Below are 16,951 nucleotides of genomic sequence, written 5' to 3'. Positions count from 1 at the left end.
AAAATTTTAATTTTGTATCTGATAGGCCAATTTCAGACTCTTCTGAGCATTTTCTTTTTCATTTTTGAGTGTCTTTTTATCCCATGTGAGACCTGATTTTTAGTATTTTTGGGACTATTTTAGCCAAATAATGCAGAAATGTCCGTATTAGTTGAATGAGCTAAAAAATTCTGAAAATGCTCAAAAGCAGTCTGAATACCGAAAGATGCCTAAGCTGTAAAAATACTTAAGGATCACAACTGTTATACAGTACATGAAATGTTAGCAGTATGATCCTGCTTGATCTTCAAAATAGGAACTTTAGACAAGTTTTTTGTTGAATTGATATGAAACAAACTTACCAGAGCTATTTGACCATCTTTTACTAGAGCCTCCCTGACTGGAAACTTTGCTCTGATCATTGCCCAACTCCCTGCCTCTTTCAGCATCTTGTTTTAGTTCATTCATTCAATCATTCACTAACTCACCAAGTCAGGGAACTGCTATGGATCAGCCTCAGGTAAGGAAACAGGGAATAGGGTGAGATACATGGGGACACACTCAGTCATGGGAAGGGGTAGCCTGGGAAGGCTTTCTGGAGGTGGTGAGGCCCGAGCAGATTGCTGAAGGACGACTAAGAGGTCTTCAGGCAAAGAGTGAGGGTCTCATGTTCCAGATGCAGAAGCATCCTCGAAGTACCTGTTTGTGAAACTGCGGATACTTTAGGGTGGCTGGAAGCTGGGACTGATGGTGAAGGGGTTGGAAGCAAGGGGTGGTGCGGAGTCCTGAGAAGCAGTCACATTCTGAAGTTCTGGAATGCTTTCTAGAGGCCTGGGCTTATCAAAGGGCAGTGAAGAGGTGGAAAGGATTTCAATCCTGTGAGTATCTACACTTGGGGAAGATGGCTCTGGCAACCCTCCCTCCACTGCATCAGCCCTGGGGACTGCCGTGGGCTGCACAGAGGGAGTGAGCAGAGGATGCAAATAATGAGGACAGTGAGGAGGAGGAGACCAGTCATAGCAGGTGCCACTTTAAGTCTCTCTGGAGCCTGTCATTGTGCTAAATATTTTACACAGATGTTCACATTTGTTCCTCATAAGAGTCACACAAGGTACATAACATTATTCCCACTTTACAGATGAGGACATTGAGGCTCAGAGTGATTAAGCAACTTCTCCAGGGTTGTCCATCTGGCAAGTGGCTCAGCTGGAGTCCAACTGGACTGGACGCTCCTAAACCTGTGCTCTTAACCACTCCACTAGCCAGAAGAATCCATGGTCTCACCCTGCTTTCTCCCCTGCTCACAGATCCCCTAACCTACTTCATGGGCTGCCTCTGTTTTCCATCTGTTTCTTTTCACCCCATCCACAGAGCAGGCCCCAGACACTCTGGTTCAGCCCTCATGAAGCTGTAGGCTGATATGCTATGTAAATACCTGCTTGTTAGATGAGCAGCCTGGTCTTTGTGTTCCTGCTAAGTGGTGGTAACCAAATCCACAGTCCCTGTCAGCCATGGCTGGAAGCCCAGCACACGGCCTGAGAATGAGGGATTCTCTGGGCTCAGTTATTGCTGCTCTCGAAATGTTGACATCTGTAACCTTTTCTCCCCAAAGAGACTTAAGCATCCTCACTCTAGCCCTTAGCCTGCCCTCACCTCAGCCATAGAAGATTCCAGCATCTTTGCATTGGAACCAAGGACCACAGGCCTGGCAGTGTGGTGGGCACTGGCCAGTCATGGGGGGAGGAGAGGGCCCTTTCGTACATTATCTACTACTGGCCTCTACTGCCTCAGAAGAATCCACTGCTAGAGAGCACACAGAGATTTTTTGTCTTTATATGAGCATATTTTGAAATATCTGAATAAGGGCTTCTTAGCTGTGGTCTACTAATCCCTAGGAGTTCATGAACCTCCCCTAAAACTATACTCAAAATCTTGTGTGTATGAGCATAGTGTATTTTTCTAGAGAGTTCTTAGCTCCATAAGGTTCAAAAGGAGGTCTATGACCGTCACAAAAAACCACAATAAAAGAGCAGCTAACAGTTGCTGAGCACTTCCTGTGCTCAACTTACATGATCTTACGTAATCCTCGCTACATTGCTTCAGGCTGGGGACTTTTATTTTCCTTCTGGGACAGTCAAGGCAAGTGAAGCTCCGAGTGGCTGTCCAGAGGGCATCTGACCAGTCAGTAGTAGAGCTGGGGTCTACGCAGGGGCTGCTGACTGCTCTGGCCTGGGGGCTGCACTCTCATCCCCTGCTGGGTTGGTGCAGAAGACCTGGACTAGGTAGAGGCCTCTGCAGGGCCGATATTCAGACAGGATCTAAATTTGTGTGTGCGGATGACAAGGGGATGCTGATATTCACTGTCCTCCAACTCTCCTTGCATGGCTTTCGAGGAAAAATACGAAGCACAGATTTCAGTGTATTCTTTTTTCTGCCAAAAATATGATTTGGCTGACATTAACCATACATTTTTTAAGATAATTCTTTTTCAAGAAAAAGTAAAATAGATGCTTCCAAAGACTGTGTTTTTTGAAACAGAAAACCTTCTCCTAAGATTGTTGAAAAGTTGTTTCTTTAACAACAACAAAATGATAAAATACTTCCTTCTCTCTCCCCCTCCCCTGACTTTGGTCCCTCCACGCTTCCTCCCTGTTAGAGCGTGGGCTCCGTTCTTCTCCAGTGAGCTAGTTGAAATGGGAGCTGGTGAATTCACTGATTCAATTACACCTGGGAAGACTTAGGGCGTTGTGGGGGATGGTGACGTGAGCAGGCCACCTCGTACCTCTCCAAGGAAGCGCAGCTGGACAGTCTTCCACCCCGGGGGCTTTGGGATCCCCTTCACAGGGGTGTGAGCTGTGGGATTCTGACTTAGTGCAGAGTATCACTTCCCCATTTCCTACAGTCACCTCCTCATCTATGGTGCATACAGCACCTGCTCATGCAACACCTTACCCGGCCCTTACAAAGCACATCCTCCCCATGTCACCCCAGCCCGGCCCTGCCCTAGAATAAAACCCAGACTGAGGGAAGCAGGAAGGGTCACCCCAACAAGAAGCCAGAGGGGCCTAAAGGTCCATGTGGACCAGGGCAGTGAAGTAGCCATGCCCAGAGCCCTTGATGGGAGAGAAGTGAAGACCTGGACGCCACAGCCAGGCTGCCTGCATTGTGTCTCTGACACCACTTACTGTGTGTCCTTGGACACTTTACTTAACCTTTCTGTGCTTTATTTTCTTCATCTGAAAAATAGGAATAATAAAGTTACCCATTTCATAAAGTTGTTACAAGAATTCAATGGATATTAAGTGAGATATTCCTCAGAACTTGGCACATCATAAGAACTAATAAGTTTAGCTGCTGTCATCATCATCATGATTTTTACAGTTGAATTGTGTCCCCTCAAAGGTGTTGAAGTCCTAATGCCCCCCCCTCTACACACAAACACCAGTACCTGTGAATATGGCCTTATTTAGAAATAGGGTCTTTGCAGATGATCAAGTTAGGAAGAGGTCATTCGTACAGGTTCTAATTTAATATGACTGTATCCATGTAAGAAGGGGAAATTTACACACAGCAACAGACACGTAGAGGGAGGACAATGGGAAGACACAGGGAAGTCAGGAGAAGGGCACGGAGCAGATCCTCCCTCACAGCTCTTAGAAGGAACCAACCCTGCCAACACCTTGATCTCTAGATTCTAGCCTCCAGACCATGAGACGATGCATTTCTGCTGTTTAAGCCACCCAGTATGTGGTACCAGGAAACTAACGCACTCATCATGGTCAACAACAATGGCCACCTCTGGGGTGTGCCTCCTCATGCTCTCTGGAGGAGCAAAGGCTCCTCAAAAGGGAGAGAAGCCTAGGTATTGACGTCAAATGACTGCATCACAAAGTGATGGGATGATCCAGTCCTATTCGGTAGGAGGAAAGTGGTGGTTAGGCTGAGCCTCTCACATGCACCCGGTATTAGACTGAGCCGTTCTGACTGCCTCACTGATTACAGGTTCAATGGACACAGCCCAGCTGTCCCGCAGGCTATCCTTTCCAGACTGTGCACCCGTCCTTCCGCCCAGGACATTCAACCTGCTGCCTTCTGCCTTTTTCATTACTTCCACTCCATGCCCTCCCCCAAAGAAATTTATTGCATTTCATTTCTCATCTTCTAATAACCTAGGACTGGCTTCCCTAACTGTCTGTGGTGTGCTTCCCCTCCTGTTGTTAGGTAATCGTGCTGTCCACGCGACTCCTGAAGCCGCTTAACATTCCTGAGCTATTATTTGCAACAGACCGGCTACATCCAGACATTGGCTTCTGAGCTTCTGCTAAGAAGATAAGACCTGCCGAAGCTGGAAATATCCAATACTATAATCTGTCACCATTCCAGATTTGCCTCCAAAAGCAGTGTCCCTGTTACTAATTGTGGGTATGACTACATTCTGCCCGAGGGACCTTGATAACCACACAACGAGGTATTTTGCATGGATTGCTCATATTCTTAAAAAAAAAAATTGTTTTTCATTTTTCTAAAGGTGTCAAGCTGTCTTTCGGCTGGCCTAATCAAGGATTTTTCCATTTATCCTCAACCCTCTATTTGTGATCTTTCTGATTTCACCTGCAAGTTCATTAGTTCTAAATAAAAGCCTGTTGACAAGTGTTGGTAGATTACATGTACTTTGATTTGGAGTTGCTCAAGAAGTTAGACATGCTTCAGAATTCTGAGTTGTGGAGAAAGTTTGATTTCCTTCAGATTGTATAACTGAGGAAGGAACATTGCAAACAGAGTCTGAGGCTATGTTTCTCTCTTGATCTGAAACATTTCTGAAAAGGCGAGGAAGGGAGGGGGCGGCCAGGGCAGAGCTGGTAGTCTGCATGTGCTGCAAATCATCCTACAGTAACAAAGAGCTGCATTGTTCCAGCTTGCTTACTGGGCAGGGCTGCCAGGCCACTGGGAATGGCAGTGGGAGAGTTTGATTGGGAGGCTGTCTTTGCCTATAAAAGGTTTCTTGCCCTCCATAGAAGGCCCCAATAGAGGATATCTGGTCCCAGGGAGTCCAGATTGTAACCACAACCCCTGTGGCCTTTGTGATTTCGACTTTCTATTGAAATATAAAGCTTTCTTTTCTGTAAGCTTAAATTTTCCTTCTCACCATAGCAGAAAAACCTAGACCCACCTAGGGAAATTATATAAGAACTCTGCAAAAAAAGATGAACTGTTGGAACACACACATTTATAGGTGAATTGTTGATAGAAATTTCTGGCATCTCTGAAAGATGTTTGTAATAAAAAGATAAAGCCAAAAAACAGTTTCTATTGGATTAAACATGTGGAGGACTAAAATGTAAACCAAAACACTCACATATCTTTGATTTTAGTTTTCTACAAAATACTGTCATTTCATGGCGGAAAAAAAGTGAAGTTGGAAATCATTCTGAGATATTTATCAAAGCAGAGTTTTTATAGACACATACGTTCTTTTTCTTGCTCTAGTAGGTTTTTCATGTAATGTCAGTTCTTTCATTGCTGCTGAAATATAGGAGGCCTCAGATGCTTTTTTCATTCTGCTAGTCTTAAAGTCTTAAATTTGAATAAGGAAGAAAATGGCAATAGTCCAAAAGAAATATAATTAAAGCAGAGATCACTATTTTCTAAAATAAAAAAAAAAATTGAAAGTAACCTATGTGACTCAAATCTGTATTCATTCATTCTTTCATTTATTCCCAAACATTGAGTGAACACCTGGCACATTCCAGGCACTCTGCTATGTTCTGGGCCACTGTGATCAATGAGCCAAACATGTCCTTGACTCTGTGGCACTCACAGAATGAGCAGCTGGTGCTTCCCCTGAGGCTTAGGCCCTGTGCAAGTATCTACTGAAGGTTTAGTTGTAAACCGTGTGCCTACGTGCAAGGAAACTTTCTGGAAATATGAAAACCGAACTGCTAACAAGTGGTCACCTCTGGGAAGGAGTATCAAATGGGGGGGCTGAGAAAAGGGAGGGGAGTCCCACTCTCGATACACTTCTCTATTTCATTTTTTTTTTACAGTAAACATGTACATTTGTGTATTACTTTTGTGACTTATAGTTGTATTTTTACAAGTTAATTTTTTATTTTAAAAAAGAATATTCAAAATCTTCTAATCTGAAATGAAAAAAGGAGGAATTATTAATTGTAAATGTTATCATTAAACAGTCATGTCCTGAAAATGCTCACAATACTGCGTTAAACGTGGCCAAAGGCAGTCGCAGAGTGGTGGGGAGAAGTGTCAAAAGCTTGGTTTATAATCATCTTTTTCCATCTCGTGCAGTCACTGATTGGAGGAACTGAGCTAGACAAGCAGTCAGGCAGTAGAGGGCTTTGGAGAAGAGGTGACTGGAAGCAGCTTGTGGCAATCGGAGTTTGGCTTAAATAAGAAGGTAGGAGGCACAGGACAGAGCACTACTCCTTGATTAGAAAGCAGGAACATAATAGAAAGTCAGTATAAATCCTGCAAGGGGCCTTCAACAAATAAGGAAAAAGACAGGGACTCAGGAAACAGAGCACGGTGCCCAAGGCAGAGCCTCCTGAACCTCTCTGGTACTGCCATGTTCTGCGCTCATTTCCTAGGCTTGGGAGGGGTGGGAGAAGAAACCAGTTACGCTCTCCTCCCACTGCAAGGAACAGTGCGTAGAACAGGGCTCCCAAGTCCTACCTGGCTTTAAGTCCCGTTTCCACCACTCAAAGCTCCTTGGATCTCTCTAAGCCTCAGTGTCTACATCTGTAAGATACAGAAAATAATGGTGCCTACCTCATGGGAGGGTCGCTGTAGAGCCACCCCTAAGGCAGTGGCTAGTACAGGACTCCCAAGGAATGTGGGTTTTTACTGCTGAGGACACCAATGAAATTATCTCACAAAATGCAAAGTGTCAACAGGAGAATAATATCAAATGAAGAGAAAATTTGGAGGCACTCCTGGGGTCCACAGCAGAGAAAATGGAGGAGGAACAGCACACTGATCTCACACTTTGAAGAAATATGGCCCAGAGGTCAGGAGCAGTGTCTGGAGTCTGATCCAATGGCTGGATTTCCAATCCCACCTCTTCCACTTGATAGTTCGCTTCTCCTGGCCTTAGCTGACCCTGAAATTGGATAATGATAGGACCCACCATTGGCTTTTGGTGAGAATTAAAAGAGTTAATACACATAAAGCCCTTAGAACATGGCCATGGTTAAGCTCATTCAGAGCATGGGTCACCACGGTTGGTAATAGTATCTGGTGATTGCTCATGCTGGGCCATATGTCTGTAATAGAACTTTCCCCACCACTGATGTTAGCCACAAAGTAGTTGTGGGGAATCTGAGATTGACACCCTGATTTACCATTCTGACCTCATCCAAATGTACCCATTGTAAAGGGATTACCCCCACCACCACCCCTCCACCAGTTGTCAGCCACCTAAAGGTGAATTGCAAGGCTAAACTGAGTGGTCATTCTGGTTTCTCCCATCTCAGGCCTGAGTATGAGTATTTACCACCTAAACCCTGGCTGTGCACAGCCAAAACAAGCACATGCGAGTGCAAACCTTCTGCTGAGGACCTCACAGGCCACTCTTTATAAACATAATTGATAGAGGTGTAAATACTTTGTTGCATTTGACTTCTACCTCTGTAAGCCCTCTTCTGGAGTTCACTTCCTGGCAAACACAGCAGACACAGCAAAGCATTTGGAAGTGCTCCAGAGCTGCATCAGCCAAATAAGTGTTGTCCCCAGAGGCCAGGGCCCATGCAAATGGCTCTGTTTAGGCCACCCCTCCATTTCATTGGTATCCCAGTAACAAAGAATTCCATCCAGCTCCCCCCAAGATCACTATTATTTATTTTGCCCTGGATACCAGAAACAGAATCTCAACAACAAATAATCCAGTATTACAAATGTCTGGTGTCCTGCATAAGAAACATCAAGAAACCCCATCTCTGTTTTAAAGGGAATTTAAAGAGACAAAACCAGATTATGGTGAGTTTGCAGATTATTTGAGAAGGAAGCATGGGGGGTAGTGGCTGGGATCTTGCCATAATCAGCAATAAGCCTAATCCTGTTCTCTTCTCCAATTTAGGAGAGTAATAAGCACAATAACAACTTTCTGGAAACTTCTGTCTTTAGACCGTAAAGGGAGTGCAGACAACATCAGTTTTCCCGGGTTATTTATCATAATCAGGCAAGCTCTATAATTCCTTTCAGGCCATTCCCCGAGGGACCTGTCGAGCTGTCCCCAGACACTGCTGGACTGTCCCTGTTTCCTCTCGTTGCAGTTACCCAACTGCCCATTTGTGAGGGATTTGCCCACAAGCTTGTTCATCTGCCCAATAAAACACACTTATTTTCTCCCTCTTGGAGTGTAAGATGAATGCCAAAATCCCATTTTTTATCAAAACGAGGGGTTCACTATAAATACACCCAGAGCTCCTCCACCTCAGGGTTAGGAGCTGGCTGGGCGGGTGACCCAGCTGATCCATAGTGCCTTGTAGATGTCGGGGCAGTGGGAAGCCCAGGAAGGCCGGGAAGGTTTCGCCATCTCTGCTCACTGTGCAGTGCCTGGCCTGCTGCAGCGTTGGGAATGTTTTTGATTTGAGGCAGGGAGGAAACTCAAAAGCCAGACATCACGACAGACGTGGGTCTGGTTCTGAGACAGACGGGCTGCGCCTGGCCCCCTCCCTGCCTGGACGTCTTTATTGCTGAGCTGGGGCTGGAGGCCGCCAGCAGCCGGCTGATGGCAACAGCAGATGTGGCCGCGGTAGTAAGGGGGGCCTGGGGCCAGTGAGGAGCCACGAGTCCATGGTAGCAAAAGGAAGGTGGAGGACAGCAGGACAGGGAACACCGGCCAGGGCGGGGCGGGCGGGGCCCACAAGAGGAAGGAGAGAACTCCCGGCCGGGCCCTACTGGGAGGGAAGCAGGAGTTGGGCTGTGGCACAGACAGGCCTGGGGTGGAGTCCTGGACCTGCCACCAAGGAGCTGGGCCAGCTGCTTAATTCTGCTGAGCCTCCCTTTTCCTTTGGTGTAGGAGAGACTAAAGGTGGATTGTGGAGTTGCTGTGGGAAATGTCAGTTACTCCAAACACCTCCAACAGTGCCTGGCACTGTTTCAGCAAGTAGAAACAACAATTGTTACTACCTGTGTGGTGTGACCCTAAGCAGGTAATTTAATCTCTTTGAACCTCAGTTTCCTCATCTTTAATATGAAAGCAATATGCTATTATTACCTTTCTCACAGGATTCTTCCAAAGATTAAAGGAGATAATACAATCTGGCACAGTAAATTCTAATTCCTTCCCACTCTCTACTCCCCTGCACCTCAGACATGTCCACATTGCTGCCTTCCCTTACCCTGGTGGCAAAGGAGACTTCCCCTACCGAGGTGCCAGATGGTTGTAGTTAAGAAATTAAAAAATGAAAACAAAAATGGGGATTAAGTGAAGAGATACTAATAATGAAAGAGATGAGCAAAAGTAATGAAACATGAAGCTACATTTGCAAGAAGAAAACATTGTGTATTCCACAACTATCAATAGTCAAGTCAGCCTGAGACAGTGGACAGAACTGGAACTTGGGTGGTTTCCAGCTGGGACTTTGTCTCTCTGTCTCCCTCTGTCTCTGCCTCTGTGTGTGTCTCTCTCTGTCTCAGTCTCTCTTCTCTCCGCCTCCCCTCCCCACCCCCAGGGACTTGAACAAACCACTTTATTCCTCTGCTGGACTAGAGCTCTGAGACCCCTTCCAGCATGACTGTCTCAGGGGAAGTATGAGAGACGGAGCCCAGCGCAGGCTGAGGAAGTGAGGGCAGTTGCTAGTGTGGGAGGCACCGCTCAGCTTCAGTGGGGCAGGAGGAGCCTGCGAGGGATCTGCAAATGGAGACGACAGGCAAGCAGTGGGCAGCAGTGAATGGAATCACAGCACCTCCCAGCACCCTTGCAGCACACAGCTGCCCGCAGGAGAACTCATCTTCTTTTCCATAACATGGGTAAGAGACCACTGGTAAGTATATAAAGATTCATTCACTGGAAGTTATTAACACAGCCACACAGGATGGATGGAAATAAGAGTAGCATCGAGTTGGAGTTACTTGCTACTGCCCTTGAATGAGAGACTGAACCCAGCACAGGGGTGGCTCTGCCACCTAGGAGCTGGGCCAGAGTCTCAAGTTAGCACCCTTGCCCTCCCTGCCTCCAACACACACACCCTTCTCAGAGGCAGGTTAGGCTTGAAGTGTAGAAAGTTACCCTGCACATAAGGAGGTTTTAGGGCACCAGCAGAAGCCCTGTCCAGAGCAGTCAGGATATTTACCCGTGGGAAAACAGAGTTGAAGTCCTGGCACTATGTGTGTTTTTCTCATCTGTAAAATGGTGTTAATACCTCCCCCACTCTCCTCACTGGGTTATCCTGAGGATTAGACAAGACCAGGGATGTGAAAGCACTAGTCAAACAAATATAAGATGTGATTATTTGCCTGTAAAGATGGTGACTCACTTAGTTTGCATGAAAGGTCTTCCAGGCCCAGATGGAAGCAGATGAGAGGCCTGGCAGTTTAGCACATACATTGTGGTGAAAGCTCCCTGGGAGTTGCTCCTGACAGCTCTAGATCAATGGCTGTGAGCTTCTGCAATGAAAATAAAGTGGGTTTTTGAAAGCAGCATACCCAAAGAAAGGTTTGCTAAATAAAGCACGTATAGAGAGGCAGTAATCTTGTGTAAAAGCATTAATACCCTCAAGGCTTTGCTGAGAGAGATGTGTAGCCAGATCCTGGAGGACCACGAAGGAAATGAATAGGAGATATGCTATTCTCAAATATAAAGAAGTAAATGACAATTTACAAGTTACCTGTTTCCTCTCCTGTAAAGTAGGAATAATAGAATGCACCTCGTTGGTTTGTTGTGAGACTTAAGAGGTAACCTCTGGAAGACATACTGCTTTTCTCAACATGCCCCATAAATACAAGAATACTAAGTAATAGTTTCTCTAATGGGCAAAAGGTTAACATTTCCATAAAGTCCAAGTCAGACGTCTGTTCTTTGAAAATGATATTTATTGTACATAAAATAAATTAATTACAGTTTAAGCCAAAGCATGAGTGGCTTTTTAAAGTGCGTCTGTGTAGGGGATTTGGCGGGTAGCCCCTGCATCTGTTCACTCACTAGAAGATAGCGTTCTTGTATTTTAGCCACCCAGAGGCACGACTCAGCCAGGCATAAGAAGCAACCCAGTGTCATTGCCGTGAGCCATTTACACAAATCACACCAAAATCAATTGACAGTTTTTTCTGTACCTGATGCACACAAAAACTACACAGTCTCACAATTAGTCCATGTCTGGGGTTGAAGAGTTTGAGAGACAAGCATTCAACACATCCCCAACTAAGCATACCCATCATGTCAGGAGGAACCAGCGCCTTCCTGCAGACCATGCAAGCTTACAAACGTCTGTATACATAATATTTTGGCCCATAAACTTGACCTTTTGGCGGCGGGGGGGGGGATATTTTCCTTGTTAAAGAAAGAAATCTGGGTATCCTTCAGGTTAGGAAGGCATTCTATAAGGAATAGTGTTCCAGAGATACAAATCACACTAAGACAAAAGCAATTCTTCCTCTTGGGGGGGGGGGGAGGAAAAGAAAGAAGGGGCAGGAGGAGAAAAAAAAAGAAAGCCTGTGAATGCTTAATCTGTTCTTTCATTCCCACCATAAATCACATCAATATATTTGGAGAAACTACAACTGACCATCATTTACAAGGTAGGTAAGAACAAAAATCAAAATGATTATGCCCCCTTCCCCACTCCAAAGGAAAAGACAGAGAGTACATTTCACATATTCAGGGAGTGGCTCAGTGGGCTAGTTCAAGCCTCTTCGATTCTGTCCCCCTGCTCAGAACAGCACTTTTCTGCAGTAGTTCCATGGGCCCTCCTGGCCCCTCTGCTCCAGCTCTTGCTAGAGCCATGAATTACTGCCAACATTCAATGTTCCTGCACTGGAAGAACCTCAGGCCCTCCTCCTAGGAAGACCAAACCCCCTTGAGTGCGCCTGCTTCAGACAGAGGTGACAGTCCTCACTTTGGCAGAGAGAGCTTGCTTGAACCTCCTCTTCAGGTCCTGCATGTTGGGTGACTTGGGCCTGGGAATGAGGGAAGTTCTCCGCTTCTCGGGTGTGCTGTTGGGCTGCTGCTTGTGACTCACTTCTTTGCACAGGACATGGAAAGCGTTATAGACATCGTTGTAATTTTCACTGACAGATACTTCATAGAACAAGCAGCCCAACATGCTAGCCAGCTGCAGTCCGAGCTGAGGGTCAACCTGCTTGACGTGCAGCAGGTCAGCTTTGTTTGCCACAACCACCACAGGCAGCCGGGTGCCCAGGTGTAGCTGCAGGACATGCTGGTGGAGCTGGCCAATGAGTTCATAGCTCTTGTAGTCAGTGATGGAGAAAACGATCACCACAGCATCTGCCCAGCGAATGCACCGATTCAACTGTTCGTTGCAGCTCAAGCCGTTCTCGTGGACCTGAAAGAGAGGGGTGATGGCATGGTGAATGGCAGTGAGTGCCGCTAACAGCCCTGGCTTGGCTGGATACCGAATTCAAAAGAGCCCTTCACAGTAACACTGGATTGCAGGCCATAAACAAGTTATATCCCCACACACCTCAGCTTTCTTGATAATATGTTGATCCAGCTGCACAGAGTTGGAATAAATAACAGTGCTGCTCACCACACTCAAGTGGAAAATTGACCTGCAGAGAACTCCATGCAGAGAGACTTTGTAGTCGCACAAAATGGGAAATTAACTGGCTAGACAGTAAGTCTGGGGAAGTAAAGATAGGAGCTGGAAGCATTTAAACCTGGATAACTGCCCAGATCAGAAGAGAGAAAAAAAAAAAAAAAAAAAACATTAGCATGACTCTTTTGTCTATAGAGTAACTTTCCTCAATGTAAAAGTGATTCCAAGTATTTGGAGACTATACCTAGATGTTTGGTTTTTAATGCCAAAGACACATATGTAAAAACTGACGTTTTTACCCATAGCGAAGAAACTGCCATTTTCAAGTGTGTTTGGTTTGGTCTTTCCTGCTGTGTTGAGTCCTTCTAAGGCAAGATTTCTTGGCTTCTTAGCCAAATCTCCTGAAGTAAGCCAGGCTAAGCCTGACCAACAGCCAGATACAATTGAGGTGTCAAACAACGTATAAAAGTCTAGACTTGACTCTCCAAATTTCTCGCCTCCTTCAGAATGAGGTACTTGAAGAACAACTGAACAATTCCACAGCCAAGCAGGCTCCCCTCTGAGCCGGGCACATATCTGAAAGCATCTCACCTGAATACCTGGAGTGTCTTGAACCTGAATAGCCAGGGTTTCACCTTCTATCTGGACTTGTCTGGTATAGAGATTACCTACAAAGGCAAAGAGAATAGATTATGTTCTTTTGTACAACCTTTAAAACATTGTGGGGTTTTTTTGTTAAGTTGGAAAAAAAAAAAATGTATACTGCACCAATGCACAAAAGGAAGCTATAGTTTATTTAATGGGCTTACTACCAATTTTTTAAAAAACCAACAGCAATTTTAACCCCATGTTAGTAGATTTATTACTAAAACCAGGGCAAAGTTTGCAAGTATTTTGGAAACTTATTTGTCCATTTTAAAAGGAGTTTACATTTCTAGAGTATTTCCTTGAAGCAAATTTTCTTGCTCAGCATGTTTGGACTTTGTTTTATTTTAGTACTTAATGATTCTTTGACCATAACTTCATATTTTGACCAGTAGATATAATGGCTTTGTAGGCAAACATAGGTAGTAAATGCACAGCCAACATTATCAATTGTAATAAAAATGTGACATGATGATAATCGACTCTACATCAAAGCAGAAGGCTACCACGACTTATCTTGAAATGGCTTATATAGTTCATTTCAAATAATCCCCAACAGGTACTTCATACAATGTACAGATTTAAGCAGTTTGTTAACAGAGCATAGGTAAAAAGCCCTTAAGTTTCCCCAGTGGCTATCCTTAATCGTAGTGATTGAAATACTTGTCCTCTCATTTATTCAGGAGCTCTCCTAAATTCTATCTGCTTATTTTTCTTTGTTAAGAAAAGAGAACTTTAGGTTTACAACTGCTCTCCTTTGGCCTTTGCTTTAAAAGGTCACCTCTAAAAGTCAGCCAGCAGAGAGCGAGAGGGGTTGGGGGAGGAGCTGGCCGTCTTTTTTTATGACTTTTGTAGGAGTGTTTCGAAGGGAGAGGCTCTTGAGTACAAAGGGTGTTTCCAACTGGGGTCCCTATAGTTAAAACATACCAAGGGGAATACTTTCGGGCACTTGATAAAATGATGAATGGGCTTGGGATGGAATGAGGCCAGATGGCAGTTATGGGAGGGAGGTGGGGAAGCGTGGAAGGGCATGTAAAGTTGGAAGTGGCAGGATCCTGATGCTCATACTGTCCTCTGAAGGACCTGCCTGGAAGGCACTGAAAAATGGGAACGCAGTACTCCCGCAGGCGCACAGCATGTTCCTCAAACGCATCTCCTCACCTGCATTTCTCTCATAGTCCCCGATGAATCGTTTGGTGAGGAACCGGACCACCAGAGCTGCGGGTCAGAAAAGGGAAGGGAAAGAGGTTAGCCCTGGAAGTTAGATTGGTCTCTACCCCACCCCCAGCCTGGAAAACAACTCTCCCAAAGAAAACCACAGACAGCCACCAAGTGAAATTCCTCCCCTGCAGCTCCTTGACCCTTCTTCCAGACACAACGGAGGGGCTAGAGGGCAGCGTGAGTTATGACTCTGTCCAGCTGGGAGGGTCGTTTGGCTCACGCTCTCCTCTGAGCGCGGCTGAGCCACACCTTAAGCCTTCCAGCAGACAGACGTCTTCCAAACCCTAAAGACCCCCAGGAGGGGTTACGTTCACTAACCCCCCTTTCTGTGCCAGGAGAAACCCCCTGAGGCTCAAAACCCCCAAAATTCTAATCTCAGTTGTGCCGGTGGTTCCGGGAAGTCACCGACCATTCTGGACCCCAGTTTCCTTCACCTGTTGAAGCAGGGGGTGGAAGCGATGACGGCTAAGGTCACCCCGGAGAGAAGCAGCGGACCTTTAGGAGGGGGGTGAGCGGCCCAGCTGCAGCTCCCACGTCTCCCACGCCTCGTTTATCCGCAACTCCCAGCGGGGGTCGCCCACATCCAGCCCCAGAGCTGAGCGGGACCCCGCCGAGCGCGAGGACTCACCGGTCTTGCCCACGCCGCTGGCGCCCACCACGGCGATCTTGACCAGGCGACGGCCCGCGGCCCCCGGGCAGCAATCGGCGGCGGCAGCGCTGCCCGGGGCGGGGTACTCGGCGATGGTGCACATGTTCTGAATGAGGCGCATCGCCGCTCCGGCCGGGGCTGCACCGCGCGGGACGGGGCGTGCGGGACGGAGGCAGCTCGTGCTGCGCGGGAGCGGGCTGTAGGACCGGGATGGGGGACTCCGCGGTATTAAAAGACAATAGTAATACGCACGGGAGCGGTCGGGCGCTGCGGCTCGGAAGGGCTCAGGTTCGGGGCCGGGACTGCACCCCGGCAGCGCGCGCGCTGTTTTGTCCGGGCTCGGCCCCGCCCCCGCCTCCCGCAGCCAATCCCGGCGCGCCCTGAACGAGACCCCGCCCCCGGCGCCGCTCCGCGCGCGCTGGGCCCCCGGGGGCGTCCGGAGTCGGCGCTCGGCCCAGCTAGGAGCGGGCAAAGTGGGGCAGGCGGCGGAGGGGAGCAACGTGCGGGCTGGGGCCACGGCCGCCGACGGCGGGCACCGGGCAGATGCTGTGGCTGCGGGGTTGGGGCCGTCTCGGGTTCCGGGAAGTAGGCTTGGCCGGGGGCCGCGTGGGGACGCCTACCTGCCGGCCTGAGCCTCCCAAGAACAGTTCCCGAGCAACTGTCCCCGCCCGGTCCCCCCAGTCCACCAACCTCCCCTGGGGAACCTGCTGGGGGGCTGCCTCAGGGCCTGGAGCGCCCGTTCCGCTGCCCGGCTTCGTGCCTGGGCCCTTATAATTTGGGGCGTGATCGCACTGACTTGGGTGCGTGCGGGGTGGCATCCCGGATCATAGGTTTGGCTACAATTGCAATCATTAATAAAGACCCCATCCCACTCTCCCCCATTCTCCCCCCAAAATGTGACATTTGACTTGGGGGCAAAACAATAGCACCCACTTCGCTCTAGACCCACGTTCTCTGGCTCTTTTCCACAGCGCAGGCTCAAGTGAGCACAAGCTGTCAGGCGCATGTACAGCACACCCAGAGGCAAACCAGGAGTAATTATAGAACAAGTCACACCTCCTCCCAGAGCTGCGAAATGGAAAGAAAACATCTACCGCAGCTACGACGTCTGTGATATTGACTGGATTGGGAGGCAGAAACCTGAAAGGGCCTGCACTTAGTCTCGGGTCAGGAGGAACCACAGGAGTTAGTTAAGCGACTTGACGCCGAGGAAGATGTGGGCCATGCACTCATAAAATCCCAAGCTCCACCCCTACATTTCTCATCAGGGAAATGCATCTTCATCGGCAAACCAAATTCCTCCTCCAACAGGGAACTGAAGGCAAAATATGTCACCAGATACTCGGGCTGACCACTCCCCTGTCCCCATCCCATCCCCCACCCCAACTCTTCCAAGCTTGTGGGCCCCCAAATGTCCCAGAGGCTTTTATGCTGGAGTATATGATGACAAATTCAGTGGCTTTGTGTCCACATCCACATGAAAGGTTGAAATGTAAAAGTAAAATAAACCAATTTCCTTATCTGTACATGTCAGGCATCTAGTTTAACTCCCCCTTTTAACCTGGACTTAACTGATCAGAAATTTGAGGGAATTTATTTATGATCCTGACGCAGTTCAGACTCTGAGATGAACCCTCTTGTCTATAACGGTTTAGGTGTTTGCGGGAATTCAAGAGGAAATAGGTAATCTCAGGCTGCTTTAGTAGCAAGTCTTCGAGGATGG

The 16,951-nt window shown here is 47.4% G+C and overlaps 2 protein-coding genes across 2 annotated transcripts in view; one reads left to right on the top strand and one right to left on the bottom strand.

Moving 5' to 3' along the window:
* SCFD2 (sec1 family domain containing 2) overlaps positions 1–4,656 on the top strand; it is a 425,850-nt gene extending 421,194 nt beyond the window's left edge. The window contains exon 9 of the mRNA XM_063108339.1: positions 4,201–4,656. Coding sequence (XP_062964409.1) covers positions 4,201–4,293 — 93 coding nt within the window. The 3' untranslated portion in view covers positions 4,294–4,656. The remainder of the gene's footprint in view (positions 1–4,200) is intronic.
* Positions 4,657–12,029: 7,373 nt separating this feature from the next.
* RASL11B (RAS like family 11 member B) lies at positions 12,030–15,349 on the bottom strand. Its single transcript, XM_063107234.1, has 4 exons — positions 15,208–15,349; positions 14,520–14,576; positions 13,305–13,381; positions 12,030–12,500 (listed from the first exon to the last, which is right to left on the bottom strand). Exons 1-4 carry the CDS (start codon positions 15,347–15,349, stop codon positions 12,030–12,032), a joined length of 747 nt encoding a protein of 248 aa, XP_062963304.1.
* Between the last annotated feature and the right edge of the window lie 1,602 nt (positions 15,350–16,951).

The sequence above is a fragment of the Cynocephalus volans genome, chromosome 9 (assembly GCF_027409185.1).
Source record: "Cynocephalus volans isolate mCynVol1 chromosome 9, mCynVol1.pri, whole genome shotgun sequence".
NCBI lineage: Eukaryota > Metazoa > Chordata > Mammalia > Dermoptera > Cynocephalidae > Cynocephalus > Cynocephalus volans.
Note: the sequence above shows the minus strand (reverse complement) of the source record. Positions and strands in the feature narration are given on the sequence as shown.

Excerpts from the sequence above, each read along its gene's own strand:
- RASL11B (XM_063107234.1), bottom strand. The coding sequence starts at position 15,349 with ATGCGCCTCATTCAGAACATGTGCACCATCGCCGAGTACCCCGCCCCG. Across the intron at positions 13,382-14,519 it reads GGACTATGAGAGAAATGCAG|GTAATCTCTATACCAGACAA; the intron begins GTGAGGAGATGC and ends TTGCCTTTGTAG. Across the intron at positions 12,501-13,304 it reads AAGACACTCCAGGTATTCAG|GTCCACGAGAACGGCTTGAG; the intron begins GTGAGATGCTTT and ends CCTCTCTTTCAG.